This window comes from Panthera onca, chromosome B3, assembly GCF_046562875.1.
Source record: "Panthera onca isolate mPanOnc1 chromosome B3, mPanOnc1 haplotype 2, whole genome shotgun sequence".
Classification (NCBI taxonomy): Eukaryota; Metazoa; Chordata; class Mammalia; order Carnivora; family Felidae; genus Panthera; species Panthera onca.
In genome coordinates, this window is record NC_138344.1 from 104,792,578 (window position 1) to 104,818,885 (window position 26,308).

General features: G+C 35.3%; 1 protein-coding gene across 10 annotated transcripts in view; it reads left to right on the plus strand.

Annotated features, from left to right (window-relative positions):
- KIAA0586 (KIAA0586 ortholog) overlaps positions 1–26,308 on the plus strand; it is a 113,652-nt gene that overhangs the window by 11,388 nt on the left and 75,956 nt on the right. For 6 of the 10 annotated variants that reach the window (XM_078448202.2, XM_078448201.2, XM_078448198.2 and 3 more), the window contains exons 5-16: positions 1,161–1,335; positions 2,091–2,312; positions 4,310–4,463; positions 7,088–7,255; positions 8,688–8,811; positions 14,238–14,370; positions 15,123–15,340; positions 15,752–15,824; positions 17,090–17,317; positions 18,276–18,450; positions 22,960–23,157; positions 24,624–24,811. In XM_078448202.2, the coding sequence (XP_078304328.1) occupies positions 1,161–1,335; positions 2,091–2,312; positions 4,310–4,463; positions 7,088–7,255; positions 8,688–8,811; positions 14,238–14,370; positions 15,123–15,340; positions 15,752–15,824; positions 17,090–17,317; positions 18,276–18,450; positions 22,960–23,157; positions 24,624–24,811 (2,056 nt within the window). Of the gene's footprint in view, positions 1–61; positions 161–1,160; positions 1,336–2,090; positions 2,313–4,309; positions 4,464–7,087; positions 7,256–8,687; positions 8,812–14,237; positions 14,371–15,122; positions 15,341–15,751; positions 15,825–17,089; positions 17,318–18,275; positions 18,451–22,959; positions 23,158–24,623; positions 24,812–26,308 lie in introns of those variants that run through there. The other 4 variants (XM_078448199.2, XM_078448203.2, XM_078448207.2 and 1 more) reach the window with 3 other exon arrangements.

Below are 26,308 nucleotides of genomic sequence, written 5' to 3' on the forward strand. Positions count from 1 at the left end.
GTAGTTCTGTGACATCATTCCTGCAATTGTGATGAAATAATTGACAAAACTTGATGACTCCATGGGGTGTGAGAAGGTAAGTGGAAGATAGAGAAGTGGAAGATAATGCCAAAATTTTGAGACAGATGCGCTTAGTCAAAATGAGGAAATATCAAAGCGAGTAAGTTTACGAGCTGCTCTGGGTCTTCTTAGAGATCAGCTGGAAAGTCCAGCAGCTAGAGATGGAGTGCATTCCTTCTCATCTTATTTGGACTTCACTAGGGACTCTGGTTTTGTCACTGGTTCCTTATTTATTTATTTATTTATTTATTTATTTATTTATTTATTTTTTAAATGTTTGTTTATTCTTGAGGGAGAGAGAGACAGAGTTTGAGCGGGGGAGGGGCAGAGACACAGAATCTGAAGCAGGTTCCAGGCTCTGAGCTGTCAGCACAGAGCCCAACACGGGGCTTGAACTCATGAACAGTGAGATCATAACCCTAGCCAAAATCGGTCGCTTAACAGACTGAGCCACCTAGGTGCCCCATCCGTGGTTCCTTTCTGTCTCTGTCTGTCTGTCTCACTCTCTCTTTTTTTCAGACCAAATATAGAACACAATCAACCAGTTTTGTTTTGTTGGTATTTAGTTAAATCTTTCATTATAAATATGTATCTATTAGCTCTCATTTTTAATCCAGGTTGCTTAAAACTGTGTTTTGTGCCCCGTTTTAACAAACTGTGTGACATCTATTAAATCTAAATGAGCTAGAATTAAAAACAGTTTTTAGCAGTTTTAAAAATTTATCTTAGGTTGTCTTTCTTTGGAAGTAACACATAGTACTTGAATTCTTAGAACTTTTTCTACATGATTTGAATTCATACTTCTTGATTATGTATCTTGGTAATTGTGCTCATGTCTTTTTCATATATGTAAGCCTTATTATCTGAAATATCATAGCCTTCAAGGAATTATTTTATTTCTTTAGTGTTTAGTTAGTGACCTGACCTTTCATAGATTTCATGAACCAAATGACTGGTAAGATCCTTATAGGGAAAACCAAGTGATTTAATGTTTTAAAAAATCTAGAAAACCCACCTTCAGCAGATTACCACTCTAGGTGCTTGTTGAAATGGTTCCATGTAGCTTGCTGAATATATTTTTATACATTTTTTATTTACAGAACTCAAAACATGCCTGTTTTTAAGGAAGTAAAGGTACAGCTTTTAGAAGATGCAGGCACAGAAAAGGACGCTGTTACTCAGGAGACTAGAACGTCACCCAGTGGAATTGATTCAGCCACAACCGTGGCCGCAGCAACTGCGGCTGCCATTGCAACAGCAGCTCCGCTGATAAAAGTATATATTTTACCCCAGATACTCACAACATCTTTGTGAAATGTAAAATTATTTACTAGGAACTGATTCTACAAGTGATTGTATCCAACTATAGACTAAGGTTGTTCTAGTTGCTCTCACTTTGAAAGAATTTTCCTGTTGGTGGTTGTATATTACCTCAGGCATTGAGACCTACCCGCCCCCCCCCCCCCCCCCCCATGCTGTGATAATGCTAAAGGATCAAGGACTGCCTGGATTTAGCACTGATCCAGGCTCATCCAGGGAGCCCCCAAGTCCTGGGCAACCTGGGACAACTGCTCATCCTTATTTTGGAAAGGCACCCCTAGATTGTCTGTGCCACCCGCCTCAGTTTGCAAATGGGAAAACTGAGAAACAGTTAGAGTGGCACAGGTCCCCGGGCTAATAGGTGGCTGATCTAAGACTAGGATTCCAGGCTGCTGACCTAATTCAGTCTGAGATGAGTGAAGTTTCTAAAGCTAATTTGTTGTGTTATTTGCTTCTTTTTAATTACTATTTCATTTCTGGAATTATAAAAATTCTTTTGTTGCAAATGTGTTATTAATGAGAAAAACGATCTACTTCAGAATAGCTATCTTTTGCCTTTTATTTCTGTGATTCTAAAAATAAAGGTATAAAATCATCAGAGATTTAGAGAGTAAAAATCCGGTTTGATCATTTTTATTAGAAATCACTTTAAACAACATTTCTAGTAACTGATCTTATTTTTTATATCCTTTGATATTTTGTTATTTTAGGTACAGAGTGATTTGGAAGCAAAAGTCAATTCTGTTACAGAATTACTCAATAAGTTACAGGAGACTGATAAACAGTTACAGCGTGTTACAGAGCAACAAACAAGTATTCAGAATAAACACGAGAAATTACATTGTCATGATCACGAAAAGCAAATGAATGTTTTTATGGAACAGCACATTAGGCATCTTGAAAAATTACAACAGCAACAAATAGATATTCAGGTATCTGTAATAAAGCCAGCACACATTTCATGGTTTTTTATCACTTGTGTCCCTAAACTGATATTTGTTGATAATTGCAATAATAGCTCATTAGATTGTTGCAGCTTTAGTTCTTAAATAATGATTTGTTTATTATCACTCTTCCTCTCCATGTGGAGACTTCTCTGCACATTCAAGTTCAAGTATCATTAGTTCTGTAAGACACTTCCTTAGAGTTGGCTTTTCCTTCTTTTGTGGTATTTCTGTTCATACCATTTTTACAATGCTAATATTAGATTGCCATGACTTGTTTACATCAGTGGTTGTTAGCTTGAGAATGTGCATCAGAATCACTTGAAATGCTTTATAAAAATACACATGCTTGTACCTCTCAGGGATTGAGACAGTAGGTCTGAGATGGGACCTGGGAATAGGAAGTTCTGTAATGATTCTGATGAGTAACCAGCCAGTATACACATTGCTTCTGCATTTAATTAATTAAAAGAATGAACATATTTAATTGCCTTTTGAATATGAGGCACGGGGATATTATAAAAAGAAGAGTTATCCTCACAAGGAGCTGATAGTACAGTTTCTTATTTATTTTTGAATTTCTAAGTCCTGGGATAGTACCCCGCACTCAGGGGCTATATATATACACACACATTTTCTTTAAGTGAATGAATGACCTGCACTATAAATGCATTGGTTTTAATTTACTTTTACTTTGTCTAATTAATGTGTAAGTTTAACACTTAAAAAAATTAAAATATCACATTCAGAAGAATACAGAAAAATAAGTTTTTTATAACTCAGTATGTTAACACAGAGTAAACACTAATCTGCTATAATTTTCAAAACTTCTTAATAGAACTTGGCTTGAGCTTTCCATGTAGTTGAAGATTGTATTTTCAGTGGAGTGGTTATGGCCATACAAAGTAAGGTTTTAGTAAGTACTACATGCACAACTAAGATTGTGTGTGCAGCGTGGTGTCTCATGAGAAGCTAGGAGTGGGTCTATTAGAAGACTGGTCTTCAGTCTGCAAATAACTGCACTTCTCTGAGCCTTGATTTCTTTACTCAGAAAAACCTTTTATTTATTTATTTTTTTGTTCAGGGTAAAATGAGATGACAGATTTGAAAAGCACATTGATTTCTTAAGGAAAGGGTCCTACTTGTCTTCATTATATGCCTGTCTGCCATTTATCTAGTCTTCCATAAATAATAAATTGCTTCTGCATTTAATTTGGAAGAATGGGATCTTTTCTAATTCAGACATCTTATTTATAAAGCTTCTAATTACAGAGAAAGTTGAAGTTTTAGTGACATACTAGGTACATTAGTAATTCGATAAATGCTTCATGAAATGAAATTTGTTGAGTCTGTCCCATATGTTTTACGTAGAGAGATGTCTACACATTTTTAAGAATTCTGTAAAACTGTAAGTCTTGTTAGGTTTTCCTTTACCTGGTATGAGACCCTCTTTTGAAATTAGTTTTATTAGGTAAGATACATACACATTCCAGGTATTTTAATAAATAGTACTGAAAACAGCTGTCCTTGTAGTTCCTGTTTATATTTAAATGCATATGTTATTGTTGCTGCTGCTAATTTGAGTGCCTACTAGCAATGTTTTTTAATCCTTCAAACAAAATCATGCAGGATATAAAAGATGAGATATTTTGGTTTGAAATTCTCTGGCTGAAGTAGAGGTCTAGGGCTCCTTCCTTTTGGTCATCTCCTAGCATGCCTCAGTGGCTCCTGAGCCATCTCAGAAGTAGAAAGGAGGAAACTGAGGTTTAGAATGATTAAATAAAATGAATAAGGTCACACCACAGAGCCAGGCTTAACCCAGTGACATCACTGCTGCAGTGCGTAACTGCATGTAATATATGTATTTTTATTGCTTATTAAATCTAATACATTTTTTCAAGTCCTCTAGTAAGTTTTAATGTAGTCTGTCATCTAGCTCTTTTAAATGGTATTTGAAATTGATCAAATAATTTTATGTCTCCTAGACTCATTTCATTAGTGCTGCACTCAAGACCAGTAGTTTTCAGCCTGTTAGTATGCCTCCTTCCAGAGTGATGGAAAAGTATTCTGTACAACCAGACTATTCTGATCTTGGTAGCAGTAATCTGTCTTCACATAACACATTTGCTTCCAGACAAGGTAAAAATATGTAGTTCTCTGTGAATAAAACATATTAGCTATGAATTTTCTTTACAGAATGGCAGCCAAAAACTTGTTTACTAGGTGGTGGAAGACTAAGTCTTCATTCTACAAAATTAGTTCTTGTGAGTTAATTTTTTTGTCATTTGAGAACTTGTTCAGTCAAATTAGGGGTCACGTCCTACTGTATGGTTTTAATTAATAACCTTCATAAATTGTCAGAAGCACTTACAAGTTGAGAAAAATTCATTTGTCTAGTATCACAAATGCTTGTAATCAATTTTCCAATTCCCTAACTGCATATTTACTCTTTTTATTGATTCTTTCAGGAGAGAAACCACCTTACTACAATAATAAGCTATTTCTAATTATTTTCACAGTTAGTAATAGAATTTAAAAAATCTTTGTTTATAGTAACAACAAAGGAATGCATAACCAATTTGTATTAAAGCTCTGGAATTTAAAATAAGTGAATAAATATGTTTCTAAATTATTGATATTTGAATAATGAATTAATGGAAATCAAGGGCTATCCCTTTTATGATACACAGATCCATGTAGTACAATATCCTCAACATTTGATACGTTAGACCATTGTTGTATTATAGGCGCATTAAAGACTCCTTAGACTTGTAAGCTGCTCTATATTTTTCCACAAATGAGTGGTCCTTACAAAACTGTTGTGAAAGTAGTATGAATCAATTTTTAAGTTGTGAAGTGAGGAAGATGAAGCACAGAAAGGTTATGACTTGCCTGCTTCTGGTCACCTGACTTGAGGGTGAGTTTGTCTATTTGGCCAGAACTCAGGTTTCAGTATGAACCAGCTACATGCTTTCAAAAGAAGTGGACATTTCATTCTCCGTTCTGGAGAATTACTTGCTCATAATTTTGCTTTTTAGACTTGAGTTTTATTATTTTTTTTAATGTTTATTTATTTTTTTTTTTGAGACAGAGAGAGACACAGCATGAGCAGGGAAGGGGCAGAGATAGAGGGAGACACAGAATGTGAAGCAGGCTCCAGGCTCTGAGCTGTCAGCACAGAGCCCGACGCGGGGCTCGAACTCATGAACTGTGAGATCGTGACCTGAGCCGAAGTCAGACGCTTAACCGACTGAACCACCCAGGGGCCCCTAGACTTGAGTTTTAAAGGAAAAATTCATGTTTTATTGGTTGTCTTTCTTTGTATATTTTAGTGACAGTAAAAGAAAATTTTAAAAAATGAGTAAATGTAAACTTAAACTTTCTATTTTTATTTTTTAACATTTTTAACTTATTTTATATACTTATTTTTTTCAATTTTTTTAAATGTTTATTTTTGAGAGAGAGAGAGAGAGCGAGCATGAGTGGGGGAAGGGCAGAGGAAGAGGGAGACAGAATCCAAAACAGGCTCCAGACTCTGAGCTGTCAGCACAGAGCCCGATGCGGGGCTCTAACTCAGACCGGATTGGGAGATCATGATCCCAGCCAAAGTCAGATGTTTAACCAACAGAGCTACCCAGGCGTCTTTACTTATTATTATTATTATTATTATTTATTTTATTTTATTTTTTTTAGAGAGAAAGAGCATGAGTAGGGGAAAGGGACAAAGGGAGAGAGAGACAATCTTAAGTAGGCTGCACACTCAGCGGGAGCTGACTCGGGGCTTGGTCCCACAACTCTGGGATCATGACCTGAGCTGACTCGGGGCTTGGTCCCACAACTCTGGGATCATGACCTGGGAGCATGACCTGAGGTATTATATGCTGAACTGACGGAGCCACCCAGGTGCCCAAACTTTTTATTTTTCAATACTTTTTCTTGGGCGTACATTATTTTTATGTACTGCAGTTGTAGCATAAATATAATTTTGTACTGCTTTTTACTAGCATATCAAAAGTATTTCCCATGTTTTACATAATCATCATAATATTAATTTTTTTTTTTTCAACTTTTTTTAATTTATTTTTGGGACAGAGAGAGACAGAGCATGAACCGGGGAGGGGCAGAGAGAGAGGGAGACACAGAATCGGAAACAGGCTCCAGGCTCTGAGCCATCAGCCCAGAGCCTGACGCGGGGCTCGAACTCACGGACCGCGAGATCGTGACCTGGCTGAAGTCGGACGCTTAACCGACTGCGCCACCCAGGCGCCCCATCATAATATTAATTTTTAATGATGAAAGGATAGTTTATTGTAAACACAATTTACTTAACAGTTATTGGACATTCAGGCAGATTTTAGAGTTTTTTCCTTATAAATAATACTGTGATGAAGTCATCATATATGTAATGTCATTCTTTTAGGTTGTGTCCTCAGGATAAATTCCCAAGAGTAAGATTACTAGATCAAAGTGTATAAAAGCTTCAAGACTTCCTATACTTAGTGCCAGATGGTTTTATTAGTTTTCATGCCAGGAGCAGTGTCTGGCTATGCCATTTCACTACAGCTTAAATAGTACTGCATGTTGTCATATTGTTTTTTTTTTTTTTTTTTGATTTCTAGTGAGGATGGAGTTATTTCTATTTACTTATAATTTGTATATCCTATATAATTTGCTTTATTTTTAAAATATGAGGAAGAGTAACACTCTACAAAATTGTTCTTTTTAAAATAAGTTGAATTTATTTCCTTTATTTTCTTTTAAAGCACCTTCTAGAGAGGTTGAAGATACGGGTTTTGATAAACAGAAATCTCCATTGGAGACACCAGCACCTCGAAGGTTTGCTCCTATACCGGTTTCAAAGGATGATAAGATCTCAAAGAGGGGAAATCCCATGGAAGAAAAAGAAAATATGGAGACAGTAGGTCATTCAGGTAATAAAACAATCATGACTAGCATCCACTACTTTATCTAGACCTACCTCAAATTAGAAACAGATTTCCACACCCCTGATTTTATAATTCTCTTATGCACCAAGTAGTGATGATAGTAGGAATTCTATTTTCAGTATTTCTCTTTAAATGATACTTACTGGGCAAATCAAGCTTCTTTAGATTCTTTGTAGAAGGAGTTGGAGATACATGTTTATAATTATTCTGATTATTTTCAACAGGTTATTACTTAAGCCTTTAATGAATAAGTTTTATTATTAATAAAAATGATACTTTACTAAAGGTAAGGCTGATCATCAGAGCATGTTTTCTTATATTGTTAGGTGTGAATTTCAGTAGTGAAACTCAGAGAAATTTACATTTATTACTGTGTTCAGTTGGAAAAAGTGTTAAGGTACTAACTATTTAATAGCAAACAAGAACTTTTATTTATTTTATTATTTTTTTTAAAGGTTATCTATTTTGAGAGACAGAGAGAGAGACAGCACGAGTGGTGGGGGGGGGGCAGAGAGAGAGGGAATGAGAGAATCCTACGCAGGCTCTGCTGACAGCATGGGGCCTGATGCCAGGCTCCATCTCAGGAACCATGACATCATGACCTGAGCCAAAATTGAGTTGGACGCTTAACTGACTGAGCCATTAGTCACCCCAGACAAGAACTTTTATAAGTGACCTGAAATAATAATTTGTTACAGACCCTTAAAATAAAGCCCTTCTAGTAAAAGTAAGTGAAAATGTTAAATATAAGCTTTTATTCTGGGAATCACTTAAATGCATTCAAGCCTTGTCTTGGATGCATTTAAAGAGTTTTAAAGATACTAAAATCTTTGCTAAACCAGCTTTACCAAAAGATAAAAGTTGTTACGTAGTCTCATTAAAGATGAGACTAACAGAGAGATTCAACTAACAGTTGCTGTAAAGAAACAGTCAAAGGTGTGCCTGGGTGGCTCTGTCCATTAAGTGTCCGACTTTGGCTCAGGTCATAATCTCACGGCTAGTGAGTTTGAGCCCCATGTCAGGCTCAGTGCTGACAGATCAGAGCGTGGAGGCTGCTTCGGATTCTGTGTCCTCCTCTCTCTCTGCCCCTACCCTACTCATACTCTGTCTCTGTCTCCCAAAAATAAATAAACATTAAAAAAATTTTTTTAAAGCAGTCAAATCTCCCTTTAACTCTTGATAAAAATCTTACAATTTACTGGGCTTTGTGATGATGATATGTCTCATTCAAATTCCTTTTTTCTGTGATAGAAATAAATTCAGGCCTGAATTTTAAACAGTGTAGTTTTCATGAGTTATAAATATTTGGTTTGACTTGATGAGTGTATTTAAAGCCTACAAACATATGTGAGCTCTTATATAAAAAAAAAAAATGAATTAGTACTTTAAATATAATACTGTATTTCTCTTATTGTAGGAAATGTAAGACTATTGGAACAGATTTTGAATAACCATGATTCTTCGACAAGAAAAAGTGAATCTTCAGATAAAACCTTACTAAATAGGTCAAAAACAGAATGGAATCCTGAGAGCAGAGACAGGTAAACAAGACATTAGAATAAAAACTATATTGAAAAGAACTTTATTTCTAAAATGTCTTTAGGAATTTTGAAAAATGTATAGCATTGCTTTTAATTTTTTTTAATGTTTATTTATTTTTGAGAGAGAGAGAAAGAGAGAGAGCGAGCAAGCACAAGTCGGGGAGGGGCAGAGAGAGAGAGAGAGGGAGACACAGAATCCTAAGCAGGCTCCAGGCTCTGAGCTGTCAGTACGGAGCCCGACACAGGGCTCGAACCCACGAACCTGGAGATCATGACCTGGGCCGAAGCTGGACGCCTAACTGACTGAACCACCCAGGTGCCCCGTTGTATAGCATTGCTTTTAAAAGTAATCTTAGATTTACGATTTTCTGCTGCTATCATATCTAGCCCTTTTCTATACTATAGGTATAAAATGAATGTATCTAATTTTCTCAAAATGCAGATTATTTTTTTTAATGTTTATTTATTTTTGACAGAGAGAGAGAGAGAGAGAGAGCGAGAGCAAGCACACACAAGCAGGGGAAGTACAGAGAGAGAGGGAGACACAGAATCTGAAGCAGGCTCAGCTGTCAGCATAGAGCCTGACTGGGCTTAAACTCAAGAACTGTGAGATCATGACCTGAGCCAAAGTAGGACACTTAACCGACTGAGCCATCCAGGCGCCCCCAGATTTCTTTTTTTTTTTTTTAATGTTTTTTTTTTTTTAATGTTTGTTTATTTTTGAGAGACAGAGACAGAGTGTGAGCAGGGGAGGGGCAGAGAGAGGGAGTCACAGAATCCGAAGCAGGCTCCAGGCTCCGAGCTGTCAGCACAGAGCCCGACGGGAGGCTCAAACTCACGAACTGTGAGATCATGACTTGAGCCAAAGTCAGACACTTAACCAACCGAGCCACCCAGGTGCCCCTACCCCCAGATTAATTTCTAATGAATGCAGATTATTTATTTCTGATGAAATGATATTTGAGATTTGCTTCAAAAATAATCCATTGTGGGGTAGAGGAAACTGGATTGGGAGTATGGATGAAATGAGGATAGCCATGAGTGAATGGTTAATGTAGATAGGGATATATGGAGCTCATCATACTATTCTTTGTACTTTTGTGTCTGTCTGAAATTTTACATAGTAGTTTTTAAAAAATCAAGTAAATCTAGGTCATGATAATTTTATTTATCTTGAGTATCATGGAAACTATAGTAATAAACAGCCACATTTTTAGTATTTTCATGTGAATACAGTGTACAGTTTTAGGCCATTTGCTTTTGATGTAATTACTGATAAAAGATTTATGTCTGCCTTGTTGCTATGTGTTTTCTATATGTCCTAGGTCTTTTTATTTTATTCTACTATTTCTCTCTATTGCCTCCTTTATATAAAATAGATACTAATGTTATTCTCTTGTTTCTTTCACTATACATTTTGAGTTGTTTTCTGAGTGATTGCCCCAGGGATTACAATTAACATCTTAATTTAAAACAATCTAGTTTGGATCAGTACCCCCAATTTAATTTCAATAGGATTCAAAAGCTTTGTTCCAGTATAACTCCTTCCCTTCCTCTTTTTTTTCTGCTGCTGTTGTAATACATAGTACATCTTTATACATTATAAACCCATCTATAAAGCTTTATAATTATTGCTTTATACAGTTGTTGAAATAAGATAGAAAAAAAGTTAGGAACAAAAATTCATTTTATATTGTTTTTACATTTACCTATATAGTTAACTTTTACCAGTACTCTTTACTTCTTCATATGTATTTGACTTAGTTTCTAGTGTCCTTTTATTTGACCCTGAGAGACTCTCTTTAGTAGGTCCTAAATACTAAAGGGAAATCTGCTAGTGATGAATTCTCTGTTTTGTTTACCTAGGAATGTCTTAATTTATCCTTTACTTTTTTTCAGTACGGTTGACATACAATATTATATTAATTTTTGGTATACAGCATAGTGATTCAGCAGCTCTGTATGTTATGCTGTGCTAACCACAAGGGTAACTATGGTCTGTCATACAGTGCTACTACAATACTATTGTAATATTATAATATTCCCCAAGCTGTACCTTTCATCTCCCTGACTTAGTAATTCCATAATTGAAAGCCTGTACATTTCCCTCCCTTTTACACCTTTTTGCCCATTCCCCTGGCTCCCTCCCGTCTGGCAACCACCAGTGTGTTCCCTGTATTGATGGGTTTGTTTCTTCTTTGTTTATTTGTTTTGTTTTTTAGATTCCACATACAAATGAAATCATATGGTATTTGTCTTTCTCTGACTTACTTCATTTAAAAGAATACCTTCTAGGTCCACCCACGTTGTTGCAAATGGCAAGATCTCATTCTTTTTTATGGCTGAGCAATATTCTAATATTCCATCTTCTTTATGCATTCATCTGTCGATGGACACTTAGGTTGCTTCCATATCTTGGGTATTATGCACTGTAGTAAACACAGGGGTACATATATCTTTTTGAATTAGAGTTGTTATTGTTGTTTTTCCTTTTGGTAAATACCAGTAGTGGAATTACTGGACTATATGGTATTTCTACTTTTAATTTTTTAAGGAACCTTCATATTGTTTTCCACAGTGATTGTACCAATTTACATTCCCACTAACAGTGTCCAAGGGTTTCTTTTTCTCCATGTCCTTGCCAATACTTTTTATTTCTTGTCTTTTTGATACTCACCATTTTGACTGGTGTAAGGTAATAATCTCATTTTGGTTTGCATTTTCATGATGATTAGCAATGTTGAGCATCTTTTCATGTGTTTGTTGGCTATATGTATGTGTTCCTTGGAAAAGTGTCTGTTCAGGTCTTCTGCTTATTTTTTTAGTCAGATTGTTTTTTTGGTGTTGAGTTATATAGATTATTTACATATTTTGGATATTAGCCACTTACCAGATATATCATTTGCAAATACCTTCTCCTATCCAGTAGGTTGCCTTTTCATTTAGTTGATGGTTTCCTTCACTGTGCAGAAGTTTTTTATTTTAGTGTAGCCCCAATAGTTTATTTTTGCTTTTGTTTCCCTTGCCTAAGGAGACATACCTAGAAAAATGTTGCTAAGGTCAACATCAACCATATTACTGCCAATGTTTTCTTTTAGGAGTTTTATGGTGTTAGGTCTCATGTTTAGGTCTTTAATCCATTTTGAGTTTATTTTTGTGCATGGTATAAGAAAGTGGTGCAGTTTCTTTTTTCTGTTTTTTGCATGCAGCTGTCCAGTTTTTCCAGCACTGTTTATTAAAGAAAGTGTCTTCTCCCCCATTTGTATATTCTTACCTCTTTTATCATAGATTAATTGACTATATAAAAGTATGGGCTTATTTCTGGGCTCTCCATTCTATTCCATTGATCTATGTGTTTATTTCTCCTTTACTATTGAAGGGTAGTTTTGCTGGATATAGAATTTTTGCTTGACATTCTTTTTCTTTCAGTGCTTTGAATATGTCAACTCTGCCTTCTGGACTGCAGTGGTTTCTGATACAAAGTCAGCTGTTAATCTTATTGAAGAACCTCTGTATATGACGAGTTATTTTTCTCTTTCTGCTTTCAAGATTCTCCCTCTGTCTTAGGCATGTGACAGTTTGACTCTGATGTATCTTGGTGTGGATCTCTTTGAGTTTATCTTATGTGAAGTTTCTTGAGCTTCTTGGATGAATGGATTAATATTTATTAAATTTGGGTTTTTTTCTGTCATTATTTCTTTATAGAGTTAAATAGTACACATAACCTTTCTCTTCTCTTAGGACTATGTTGTTTGTTGGTATGCTTGATAGTATCTCATAGATATCTGAGGCTCTTAATTTTTCTTCATTCTTTTTCTTCCCCCCCTGTTTCTTAGATTGGATAATCTCTGCCTATCTTCAGGTTCGCTAATTCTTTTTCTGCCTACTCAAACAAATATGCTGTTTGGTCCCTCTAGTGAATTTTACATTTTAGTTTTTGTATTTTTCAACTCCAGAATTTCTGTTTAGGTTTTTATTTCTTTGTTTAAAATAGTTTCTATCTCTTTATTGATATTCTTTATTTGGTAAGATTTCATTCTTATACTTCCCTTTAATTCTTTGAATATAATTTTCCTTTAGTAATAGCTAATATATAGTCCTTGCCTAGGAAGTCCAATATTTGTGATTTCTCAAGAACAGTTTCTGTTAACTATGTTTTTTCCTGTGTACGAGCTATACTTTTTTGTTTCTTTGTGTGTCTCATAACTTTTTGTTGAAAATTGGACATTTCAAATAATACAGTGTGGCAACTCTGAAAATCAGATTCTTCCATCCCCTAGCAATTGTTGTTGCTGTTTTTATTGCAGTTTGTTTAGTGACGAGTTCTGTAAAGCTTGTGGTCTTTGTCATGTGTGGTGGTTCTCTATTTGGTGAGCTAAGTCTACTAATGATTAGAAAGAGACTTCCTTAACTACCTTGAACCTGTAAGTCTCCCTCTGAGTATCAAGGGGCTCTGTGTGCGTGTGCGTGTATGTGTATGCACACGTGCACACACGCATGGATACACAACATGTGTGAATGCATACATGTGGTATTGGGGCACACCTTCAGTGCTCTGGCACAGAGTCTCAAGGTCAGCCTGACATAAGAGATTAGGCTTTTCTCAGAGCGTGCTTGGGCATTCATGGAGGCCTATATATGCACATGGCCTTCTGGATCCCCAGTTAGGGCTTTTCAAAGCTCCACCATAGATACCCTATACCCCCGAGTTTTAGGCTATTGGCATTCCTTGTTTACCTCAACTGCTATAGCCACCTTGGGCAGCTAAGATGTTAAACAGTTGCTACTATTTTCAAAAATTGACCTGGCATTAGGGCTTCTCACTGAACTAGCTCTGAGTCTGGGAAAATAAATCCTGTGAATGGCACTTTTTGAGGAGCTCCAAACCTGTTCTGCCCTTTTGAGTGGTGGTTAGGCTGTTGTTTTTCACAGCTAGAGGGGTGATAAAGCTGATTTTCAAGGCTACCACAGAGTTAAGGAAAGGGTCTTAGAATGAAGCATAAATGCCATAAAAAATGCCATAAAGCTTGCTGTTCTTACCGAGAGTCAGCCGTTTTCTTGATGAAATGTTCCTTGAGTTGTTGCAAGCCTTTGTTTAATTTCCAGAGTTCTGAAAAAGCTGATTTTGACCATTTTTGTCTGTGTTCTCTTTGCTTTTATGGAGGAGTGGTCTTTTAGAGGTTCGTACTCTACCCTGCTGCTCTTTTCCTACTAAACCAGTCTGGTCTGAGTAATTTTGTGTCTTGTGATTTTCTGTGTTTCATATGTTTAATCACTTGACTGATTAATTTCATTTTACTATTTAATGGAACACCATTTACCATTTAATGGAACTGTATAACTAAGAATGCATCAAAGATTTATGTCTTCAAATGTTTGCTGAATTTATGACAATTTAGGAAACTCTATTTTTAAATCTTTCATAGCATTGACACTCTCTCCTCTCAAAGATTTCCTTCCTGTGAAGAACTAGGAGCAGCTAAATTGACTGTGCAGAGGTCTGATGATTTTCTTCATGATCCTGGCCAAAAGAGGAAAGAAACAAATGGCACAGTCCAGGTAAAGTGGGAACAAGATATTAAAATTGATGAGGAATAGAAAGGTAAAAATTATGAAGAAATATAAAAGTTATCAGGACAGAAAGCAAGCAGAAGGATGAAGACAAGGCACTGAAAAAGATAGGCCAGCCCCGGCTTTTCTCTTTACAAAACTTTTCCAGAAGCCCTAAGTGATGTCTACTTATAGCCCTTTGCCAGGAATGCTACATGGCCACTGCTAGCTTTCCACCTTCTGTTGGAGAGGGCAAAAGGGAGAAAGAGAACTGTGAATGACCTTTGTTTTTCTGGTCCAAAGTGTCTGGCATGCTTACCTAGTGCCAACTTGCTCTTACTTTGTTTTTGCTTTCTTTCCCAGATACAACTTTTATTGGCCACTGGACTGCCCAGCACTTCTATAGACTTACCAGCCCTATTTCACTTAACATTCACATTAATACTTCCAAATGGAAAGAAACCTTAATTACCAATTTTATTTTTTAATTTTAATTTTTAATTACAGTATAGTTGACATTCAATATTATATTAGTTTCAGGAGTACAATATAGTGGCTCAACAAATAGACAGTATGAAATGCTAACCATAAGTGTAGTTACTTATGCCAAGTACTTGTTTTATAGCTCTTGAGTTTGACACATGGAGTCCCTAGACTGTATTGGCATAGTGTATGGCCCCAACTATAGCAAGAGCTCTTGCTTGCATTAAAATAATTAGTATGAACTTTATATAGTAACATGTTTGCCTTTTTCCTTTAAGCCAAAAGAGTCTCTGATTATGTCAAGACTTGCTGATCTTCCACAGAATTCCATTAAGCTTCAAACAACCAATAACAGATCTGTCTTGAAAGATGCTGAGAAGATTTTGAGAGGAGTACAAAACAATAAAAAAGTCCTTGAAGAAAACCTGGAAGCTATTATTCGTGCAAAGGATGGAGCTGCCATGTATTCATTTATCAATGCTCTATCTACTAACAGGTAAGACAGGGTGTTGGCATCCCAAGATTATTTGTGAAACTGCCAGTTTCTTAAGTTTTTTCTATGCATTTCATTTTGCTTAATGTGTTTCAGTGTTTTGAAAAGGTTCTTTATTTCCTTTGATGATGTGGACTCATTATAAAGTTGGTATTTAGATATCTAGCTGTTGCTATTACTTTTTACAGATGTGAAATTTTCCCTTTTTTTTCTTTCTTTGGTATATATCTTTTGGGACCTATTCAAGCATCCTTCAAACATTTGGTGAAAACTAATAACGTTGCTTTTTTTTTTTTCCAAATGAAGCCTATTGGGCTACACAGTAGATTCAAAACTAGATAAGAGATCTGATCTCGGCTCTATTCTTAGAATATTAAATGCTAATTTAAGACCATTATTTTTTCTCTTTTATAGAGAGATGTTAGAGAAGATCCGCATCAGAAAGACAGTAGATGAGTGGATTAAGACTATTTCTGCAGAAATTCAGGTAGGTTTTGGAAAAAACAGAATTAGGTGAATTCTCAGATAATTTCCAAGTATCATACTTACTCTCAAAATATTCCTTATATAGAAGTCTGCTTATAATTTTTAATTTCATTGTTACTCTTTACTTAGTAATGAGTCTCATTTTACTTATTAGCAAGTGCTTTTTCTCGTAAATTATATAGCTCTTATCTGGAAAATTGTTGGACAATCACGAAAATATGAGCAATTTGAAAGAAAATTTAGCAAAAGCATTTAGAAATAAAAAAGTATACTTACAAAAACATTTCGAGACCACAGATGTAGAAGCATTGACTTGACAAAGTAAAAACACCAAAGTTATTTAAAGGGAAAATACTACACAAGATTTCTTAGGTTTCTAAGTTTACAGGAGTCAGTTCCAGATGAAAAAGGCCCTACTTTCTCACCTCCCAAAGCTCACAGTGTATTTTCAGACATTAGCACTGCAAAAATCAATTAGAGCTTGTTTTCATTAGAGGCTAAGTAATTTAAAGGAAATTTTTAAAATTTTAAATATTTGAGGGGGCATAAGTAGACAAGGTAATCCTGTTATTTTCATCTTGGGGTGCAAAGTGTTTTTTTCTGACTGTAAGATGTGTGTATATGCTTACTCACAATGGTAGCAAGATGAAGTGTCAGTTCGGTTTCCACAGCAATAAATGCTAAAACGTATTTATAAAGTTTGTTGTTTAAGAATGTATATCTCTAATGTTATGAAGAAATGATATTATCTATATGATGCACAAAAAAAAATTGAACTAATAGAAGATTAGGAGATTAGTTTTAGCTGTGTAGACAGCTAGCAATGTATGTTATACTAATACTGTGAATTCATTACAAAGTATGTTCAAATCTTCAAGTGATTTTAGTTTATAAATACTTATTTCAGAGTTGTATTACGAAGTTGTTTACTTTTTTGAAGTTTATTTTTTAAATTTAACTCTTTGAACATTTACTATAGTCCTATGGTTCAAACATCAAAAAATGTAAGATTTGTAATGAAAAGCTGCCTTCCTACTCTTGTACCTCATCTATTTCTCATCCCCCTGCTCCATAAGGCACCAGTCTTTTTGGTTTTCCTTATTCTTCCAGAGAGTTTTTATTCATATATAAGGCAATATAATTAATTTATAAAGCATTTAAATCTGCTAAATTATATTTTTATAATAGAAAATAAATTCTAATACTTTAGATGTGAAACCACTTCTTGGATAGATTTTAAGTAATTTGAATTTTGGTTATGTTAAGGATGAACTGTCAAGAAAAGATTATGAACAAAAGAGATTTGATCAGAAGAATCAAAGGACCAAGAAAGTTCAGAATATGAGTAAAGATGTTAAAACTAACATACAAGACAAAACGGCAAACAATTCTATAATTCAAAGAAAACATTCTCAGAAACAAAAAGAGGAGCATTTTAGAAATCCACTCATGAGGAACATTCCTGCTTCAAACTTACAGAAAGAGAGAAAAGAAGTAAGATCCTACTCTGATTTTGTGACATGAATATTGCATTATAATTGATCATTTCCTTTAAGCTATAAATAATAAAGCAAATATTAAAATGCAACTAAAAATATGAAAGACTATATAAATGTAAACTATCTTTAAACTATTGATATTTAGATTTTGGATATTCATAATGTGGAAAAGCAGTGCACAAAATACATAGTTCCCTCCTTCTTAGATCTCACACTTAGAATCATAGTATTTTAGTTATAGCAGGTATATCTAGAGATCATCTGGTCCAAACGTTAGATTCTCTAGTTTGTGGTACTAAAAATTAGGTTTCATCTTTGTACGTATTTATATGAATATACATATTTTTTGTTTATTTTTCAGTTTAACAAATATGTCTAGTGCCTAGTGGTTGTGAGGTATGATATTCAGTGCTACAGAGGGAACGTTTTTGGCTGCTGTAATTAGGCTGTAACTTTCTTAATGCCAAACATGGATTGTTGGGCACATTAATAAGGCGTCTAATTCAATGCTTAGCACCTAGTAGATCTAATTTAGTAAATGCTACCTTATTGTGGCATTTAGATTATGATTGAAGACAGGATTAGGAATGTAGAAAATCACTTAAAGACATGATTTATGTTATCTTATTGTGATTGAATGTATATATTTATACTTATATAAAATGTATTTAAACCTTAGTTTTTGGTGCTGAAAATATGCTTAGTAGTATAAGAACCTTTATGATTTTTGAGTGGATGGTTTTTATACTTAATTTTTATGCCTTTGAAAACCCTGAAATGTTAAAGCTGTAGTGTGAAAACTATACACAGAATTTAAGAGCCATTTAAAGTAGAGGACTTTTCTGACCTGGTCATTCTTATTATAATACGAAAGTGACAAAAGAAAGCTTTAGAAAAATGAGATGTGTTTGATAACCATTTTTTTGGTGAGTCGAATAACTTTGTGTACTTAGGGATTTTTAAAAGCAACCACAGTGATACAAGATGAGGATTATATGTTACAAATTTATGGAAAACCAATTTATCAGGGCCATCGCAGCACTCTTAAAAAAGGACCGTATCTCCGATTTAATTCTCCATCTCCTAAGTCCAAACCCCAGAGACCAAAAGTAATAGAGCAAGTTAAAGGTAAGGAACCTCATTTTTTTGTGGTAAACTTCATTTTTTATTTTATCAGTTTAATACGTAAAGTTAGTTTTTTCTTTTTTTATCATTCCTAAATACAGTTCAAATTATATAATGCTTAGGGATGGAAAACAATTCCTTCTAAGAGAGTAAGAAGAAATAGACCAGTTCAAGGCATAAAATACAAATAAGTGGGAAAAAATGTAGATCAGATTCAAGTCACAAGATAGGAGTAAATGGGACAAGACAGGATTAAGTGGTAGCTTCATACAAAGCATGATAAAATTTGCATTTATGGGATGATGTCTTGAACAATTTAAATTATAATCTAGGGAAAGTAGACATTTCCTTGAAGGCATTGTTCTATCCCGTTCTTTCTGAAAGAAGAATAGCAGCTGTCTATTATCATAAAAGTGCTTATCGGCATTTTTGCAGTTTTCTTTATTCTCAAAGAACTTTAGGTAGTAAAGGTGAAAAAAAAGGTTTTAGTACTTTTGTATACCACCAAAAAGAACTTCAAAGGTGCCTCTGGCTCAGTCAGTTAAGTATCTGACTCTTGATTTCCACTGAGGTCATGATCTCGTGGTTTGTGGGATCACACCCTATGTTGGGCTCTGTGCTGCACTGATGGAGCGGAGACTGCTTGGGATTCTCTCTCTCTCTCTCTCTCTCTCTCTCTCTCTTTCTCTCTTTTGCCGCCTCTTTTCATACACTAACTCTCTTTCTGTCTCACAATAAATAAACTTAAAAAAAATTCACTTACTACTGTATGTTTTGACTCACATCTGCCATTTCACTAGTGTATTTAAACATAACTCTTCATTAAACATTGAGTCTGTTGACTTTGGTTACATTTTGAAGTGCCTCAGCTTGTACTTTAGCAGCCAGTAAGCGACTTCAACAATATGCAGTATGATAACTAGTGGATACCAGCTCAGTTTTGTTTCTTACCCTTTCTGGAAGTTGGAGCTGTGGCTTTGCTTTAGTTTTCTGTTCCTTTCATTTCTAAAGGTTAGGTGATCATATATATAGGGTGTCAGTTTATCTAGAAATCCTACTGGTGTTATTTAGTAAAGCATATAGCTTATGGATGATATTTACCCTATTTCCTCTTCTTTATTGGGACTTTGCTATTAACTTATATTTGGGCTTTTGAAAGCCATTGCAAAAAGTAACTTGAAGTCTTAAAATACTTAAAATTCCAAAAATAATTTTATTAAGTTACCCTTTTAATGGTAGAAGTGACTGAACCTGTAGAAACATGCTTATCTGCGGGTCTTGCTGTCTGTTATTTTCTCTACCTGGACAGCTTATCCCTCAGAAATGTGCATGGCTTACTCCTGCAGTTCTTTGGATCTCCCCTCTGAGATGTTAGCTCTTCAGAGAGGTCTACCCTGACCATCCTATCCAAAATCGATCTCCTGTACCTCTATGTACCCTTGCCCTGCCTTATTGTTCTTCATAATTGCACTTTTCACAATCTGATGTTATATATATTTTTTTCTTTTTATTTTTTTAAATCTTTACATTTTTTTAATGTTTATTTATTTTTGAGAGAGAGAGAGAGACAGAGTGTGAGCAGAGGAGGGGCAGAGAGAGAGGGAGACACAGAATCTGAAGCAGGCTCCAGGCTCCGAGCTGTCAGCACAGAGCCCGACGCGGGGCTCAAACTCACGAACCACGAGATCATGACCTGAGATGAAGTTGGATGCTCAACCGACTGAGCCACCCAGGAGCCCCTTTTTCCTTTTGCTTTTTATATGCTGCTGCTGCTCCTCTTCTTCTTCTTCTTCTTCTTCTTCTTCTTCTTCTTCTTCTTCTTCTTCTTCTTCTTCTTCTCTGAGTGTAGCTAACACACAATGTTACGTTAGTTTTAGGTGTACATCATGGTGATTTGACAAGTGTATACATTATGCTATGTTCACAAGTGTAGCTACCATCTGTCCTGTTACATCTCAGTGATAGTACCATTGACTATATTCCTTATGTTCTGCCTTTTATTCCCCTGAGTTATTTGTTCCATTACTGGAAGACTGTATTTCCCATTCCCCTTCACTCATTTTGTCCAACCCCCTGTCCACCTCCTCTCTGGAAACTATCAGTGTATTCTCTGTGTTATTATGTGTCTGATTCTGTTTTTTGTTTATGTGTTTGTTTTTAGACTCTGCTTATGAGTGAAATCATATGGTATTTGTCTTTCTCATTCTGAGATATTTCACTTAAAACAATACCCTCTAGGGGCGCCTGGGTGGCTCAGTCGGTTGGGCGTCCGACTTCGGCCCAGGTCATGATCTCACGTCTGTGAGTTCGAGCCCCGCGTCGGGCTCTGTGCTGACAGTGCAGAGCCTGGAGCCTGTTTCAGATTCTGTGTCTCCCTCTCTCTCTGACCCTCCCCCATTCATGCTCTGTCTCTCTCTGTCTCAAAAATAAATAAACGTTAAAAAAAAAACAAACAAAAAACAATACCCTCTAGGTCCATCCATGTTTTCTCAAATAGCACAAACTCATCCCTTTTTTATGGCTGCATAATATTCCACTATATATATATACATATATATATACACATACACACACACACACACACACACACACACACACACACCCCACACCCCACATCTTTTTTACCCACTTGTTTATCAATGGACACTTGAGTTGCTTCTGTATCTTGGCTATTGTAAATAATGGTGCAGTAAATACAGGAGTACATTTGTCTTTTTGAATTAGTGTTTTTGTTTTCTTTGGATAAAATATACAGTAGTGGAATTATTGGATCATATGGTATTTCTATTTTTTAAATTTCTGAGAAAACTGCATACTGTTTTCCACAGTGGCTGTACCAGTTTACATTCCCACCAACAGTGCGTGAGGGGTCCTTTTTCTCCACATTTACTTGTTACTTCTTGTGTTTTTATTTTAGCCATCTCACAGGTGTAAGGTGATAATCTTGTTCTAGTTTTGATTTGCATTTCCCTGATGATATTGGCATCTTTTCATGTGTTTATTGGCCACCTGTATGCCTTCTTTAGGAAAATGTCTGATTTTATATTTTTATTTGCTTATCGATTGTTTTCCTTACTAGACTGTAAACTCAGTGAGTACGTTTGGTTTATTCATTACTCTATTTCCTGTGTCTGGGGCAATGCCTAACATATAAAATGCTGAAAAAATTTTAAATGAACGTTCAAGAAAAATATTCATTTAATTGAATAAATGAATACTAGACAACAGAATGAAAAAAATATAGATGTGGTACTAAAATGTTTCTTCCTAGGATCATAAATCTATGTTTAACAGTCCAGATGCATAAAATTACTCCCATATTAAAAGAAAAAAGGTAGTAATGTCAGGAGTTTATTTAGAAAATAGTTTATTTTCCTTTATACTTTTACTTTTCTTCACTTTCCTCAGGTTCTGTAGAAATCAGACAAATTTCTAATTTTTTAAGAAATCAGGATTTAGTGGTGCCTGGCTGGCTCAGTTGGAACAGCATGGGACTCATGATTTCAGGGTCGTGAGTTCAAGCCTCAGGATGAGTGTAGGGATTACTAAAAAAAAAAAAAAAAAACAACAAAAAACTTAAAAAAAAGAACTCAGGATTTAATGTCTATAGATTTTCATACATAGGAATAGAAAAAGTGTATAATGATATTGACTCCTATAAGATTTTAATAGGTATATAATTTGATTATCTGTACATAATTTCAAAGGTTAAAGGCTGGTTATTCAGAATTATGTCATGAGTAAAGATGTAATGAGAAGATGAAAAAAAATCCAATTCCAAATATGATCATTAACTTTTTTGTACCCATAAGGGAAAATATGTAATGGGTTAAATAAATAATACAGTCTGAATATTCTGAATCTTTTACTCAACATTTTTTTCCTAGTCATTGAATCTATCTTGTCATAGTAGTTTAAGAAGTTATTACCTATATTCATTGGTTCAGAAACCATGGCCTGCGAGTCAGCTGCCTGTTCTTTTTTTTGTTTTTTTTTTTAAAGTTTATTTATTTTTGAGAGAGAGAGACAGAGCACCAGCTGGGGAAGGGCAGAGAGAGAGACACAGAATCTGAAGCAGGCTCCACGCTCTAGGCTGTCAGCACAGAGCCCAACACGGACTCAAAACTCATGAACCATGAGATCTTGATGTGAGCCAAAGTCAGACGCTTAACCAACTGAGCCACCCAGGCACCCCCAGCTGCCTGTTCTTATAAATAGTATTGGAAATAGCCACACATTTATTTGTGCATTGCCTATGACTGCTTTCATGCTGTAGTGGCAGAATTGACATGTAGCTGAGACTGCATGGCTCATGAGACTAAAATGTTTACTGTCTGGCCATTTAAGAAAAAGGTTTTGCCAACCCCTGGTTTATATGTTACTTCTATTTGGGAGCCTTGTAACTTTATTATATAGAAGGAGATCTTTCTGTAAAGATCTGTATTTCTAGCTGGCTGGATAGTATATGTTCGAACAATATTTTAAAGTATCTGCCATTGATAATTATTATAGGCACTAAAGTAAAGTCAATAAGAACACAAACTGACTTTTATGCAATGAAACCTGTGAAAATGGATTCTAAATCGCAACACTCCATTCCTATGATGCTGCCTCCTGGTGATCAGCATTACTTGTTCAGCCCAAGCAGAGAAATGCCTACTCTTTCAGGTACACTGGAAGGTCACCTAATTCCTATGGCTATTCTTTTAGGTAAGTCCCAACAAAATACACAGGGTAAATTTTAAATTCTTATCAACAGTGGCAGAACTTTCAAAATGACGTGATAGTCCCTTGCCTTTTCATCTATGTGTTGTATCTGTGGGTAGGGCCTCAGAATGTGTCTTATTTTGTATAATAGCAGTCTCTGAAATAATGGGCTCTCACCAAAGTTTCATTCACAGGAAACATTCCTTTGCTATTTTATAGTACATTGCTATAGATGAAACAAAGCAATAAAATGTTTAGATATGTTCTAGATATTCATAATAATTAAAGAATTCAAACATTCTAAGTAGTTCAGTGTCATGTGTTAGGTGAAGTACTTTAAAGTAAGTTTTATGTACTTTTCAACTAGGCTGTGGTAAGTAAAAATTGTGTGGTTGTGTCTCCTAGGCCAATAGTTGGTTATTTACCTATCTGAGGTCTCTCAGACTCATGACTGTAAAAATTTAACACATCATTTTTGCTCCCACACTAACTCTTAAAATATAGTTAGCAGTTTTTTTTCTTTTGGTGTCCTTGCTATTCTTTCTTAATTTTGTTGAATGATTTAAATATGGACATTTTCCAACATAAGAGGGAATTTTTCATTTATGATATTATGGGTTAGTGACATGTCACCTTGGTAGCTGTGCCTGTTCAAACATGCCTTCTGTTAATGTAGTAGCTAATCCTTGCTGTGTGCCAGCTATAGACGTAAGCACTTTATATATACCAATTTATTTAATCTACCCTGTAAAACCCATGGTAATATACCAGTTTTATAGATGAAGGAACCAAGGCACAGAGAAATTAAGTAATTTGTCAAAGGCCACATAACTTGAGTGGAGCTGGGATTCAAACCCAGTCAGTCTGGCTTTATAAAGAGTCTACGCTTCTAAAGAATGTACTGTATTGTCCCTCTTTACTTTGAAATGTAGGAAATAAGTGGAACTTTTGAAGTGAAAGCTAAGTTTCTGACAGCTGTGATAACTACCAAATAGTGGGTATGTGTGCTATTTATTGGTAGTCAATCACTAGTATTTTATTGTTGGTTTTATTTCTGTCCATGGTTGCTCTATGAAGATTTGAGAATAAAAGTAATCCGATGTAATGCACTACATATTACTCGTAGCTCTGTCACTTATAAACAGGTATGACCTTTGACCAATTCTGTTGTTTCTAAACCTATTTCTTCAACTGTGAAATGTGGATAACATGAACACCTCCTAGGCTTATTTTGAGGGCCAGATAGTGTATGTGAAGTGTCTGGCACATATGGGTGCCTGGTAAATGTGAGTCACTGCTGAAGGGAAGCCATGGTGAGTATGTTGACGGTGATGTTAATAGAAGGAGAGATGACTGCAGTTAGCACTCGGTTTTTAGATGAGAATTCAGCCATAAACATCCAGGTTACGTATTTGATTTTACCCTTTATTTCTGAAATGGTCGACGCATCTCTTCCCCAAACTCTTTAGGACAAACCCAAAGTAATAGTGATTCCATGCCACCCACTGGAGTAATTGTAAACAAGCCACACCCTGTAACAGTGACTACTTCTATTCCTCCATCATCTCGAAAAACGGAAACTGGAGTAAAGAAACCTAACATTGCAGTTATAGAAATGAAGTCAGAAAAAAAGGATCCTCCTCAGCTTACCGTACAGGTATGCCAGGGTGCACGAATAGACAATTTTTTTTTTTAATTTTTTTTTAACATTTTTTTTTTTTTAATTTTTTTTTTTTCAACGTTTATTTTATTTTTTGGGACAGAGAGAGACAGAGCATGAACGGGGGAGGGACAGAGAGAGAGGGAGACACAGAATCGGAAACAGGCTCCAGGCTCTGAGCCATCAGCCCAGAGCCTGACGCGGGGCTCGAACTCACGGACCGTGAGATCGTGACCTGGCTGAAGTCGGACGCTTAACCAACTGCGCCACCCAGGCGCCCCTAATTTTTTTTTTAACATTTATTTATTTTTGAGACAGAGAGAGACAGAGCATGAACGGGGGAGGGTCAGAGAGAGGGAGACACAGAATCTGAAACAGGCTCCAGGCTCCGAGCTGTCAGCACAGAGCCCGACGCGGGGCTCGAACCCACGGACCGTGAGATCATGACCTGAGCCAAAGTCGGCCGCTTAACCGACTGAGCCACCCAGGCGCCCCATGAATAGACAATTTTAAGGGAAGAAAATTTAGCACTTAAAATCTGTTACATTGCTTCGTGAAAAATTTGCTTTCATCATGGGCCTTTTGTTCTTTAAAACTATGATACTAACATGATATCTCGATCCTTGTTCTACATGATTTAAGCTACTTGTTCTAAACTAGTGATTCATATCCAGGTGACATGATGATATTCCAAAGGGAACAGTTCAAGAGTGTATTATAATTAATTTTAAAAGAATGAGTATGACTTTAAATATATACAAGATTTGAATGAATAGAAAGGGAACTTATATGTTAAGATTAATTATTCAAGTTTCCATTCTTCCTAAGTTAATATATAATTTAAGTCAAATTGTAATTTTAAAAAGCCCCATCACAAGGCATGAGTTTTATTTTTTTGTCTGTTTTTTTTTAGTTTGAACTTAAGGGTCATTTTGATGTTTGATATTATTTAATGATTCGATATATTATTTTATTTGATATTACTTAATGATTATGTAATGACTTGATACTATTTAATGACTTAAGATTTAAGGATCATTTTGATATTTGAACCTGTATAACGAAGTATTTCAGATAATAGCTTTGGTTATTTAAAAAAGAGAGGCTCTGGGTGGCTCAGTCAGCTATGTGTCCTCTTTTTTTTTTTCTAATTTTTATTTAATTTATTTTTTAAATTTACATCCAAGTTTGTTAGCATATATGTGTCCAACTCTTGATCTTGGCTCAGGTCATGATCTCATAGTTCGTGGGATCTAGCCCTGTGTCAAATAAATAAATAAATAAACTTAAAAAAATAAAAAAAAATTTAAAAAAAGAGTCTAGTCTGTGGTAGATACTTCATGTATCAGTGGGCAATAGGATTCTTGTAAGCGGAATATTTTATAATTAGTTAACAATGTGGAAAATAGATCAGTTTAAGACTCTAACCTCTTACTGTATGGCACATGAATTCTAAATAGGCAATAGGTGAAAGTATAACTGTAAAACATAAAA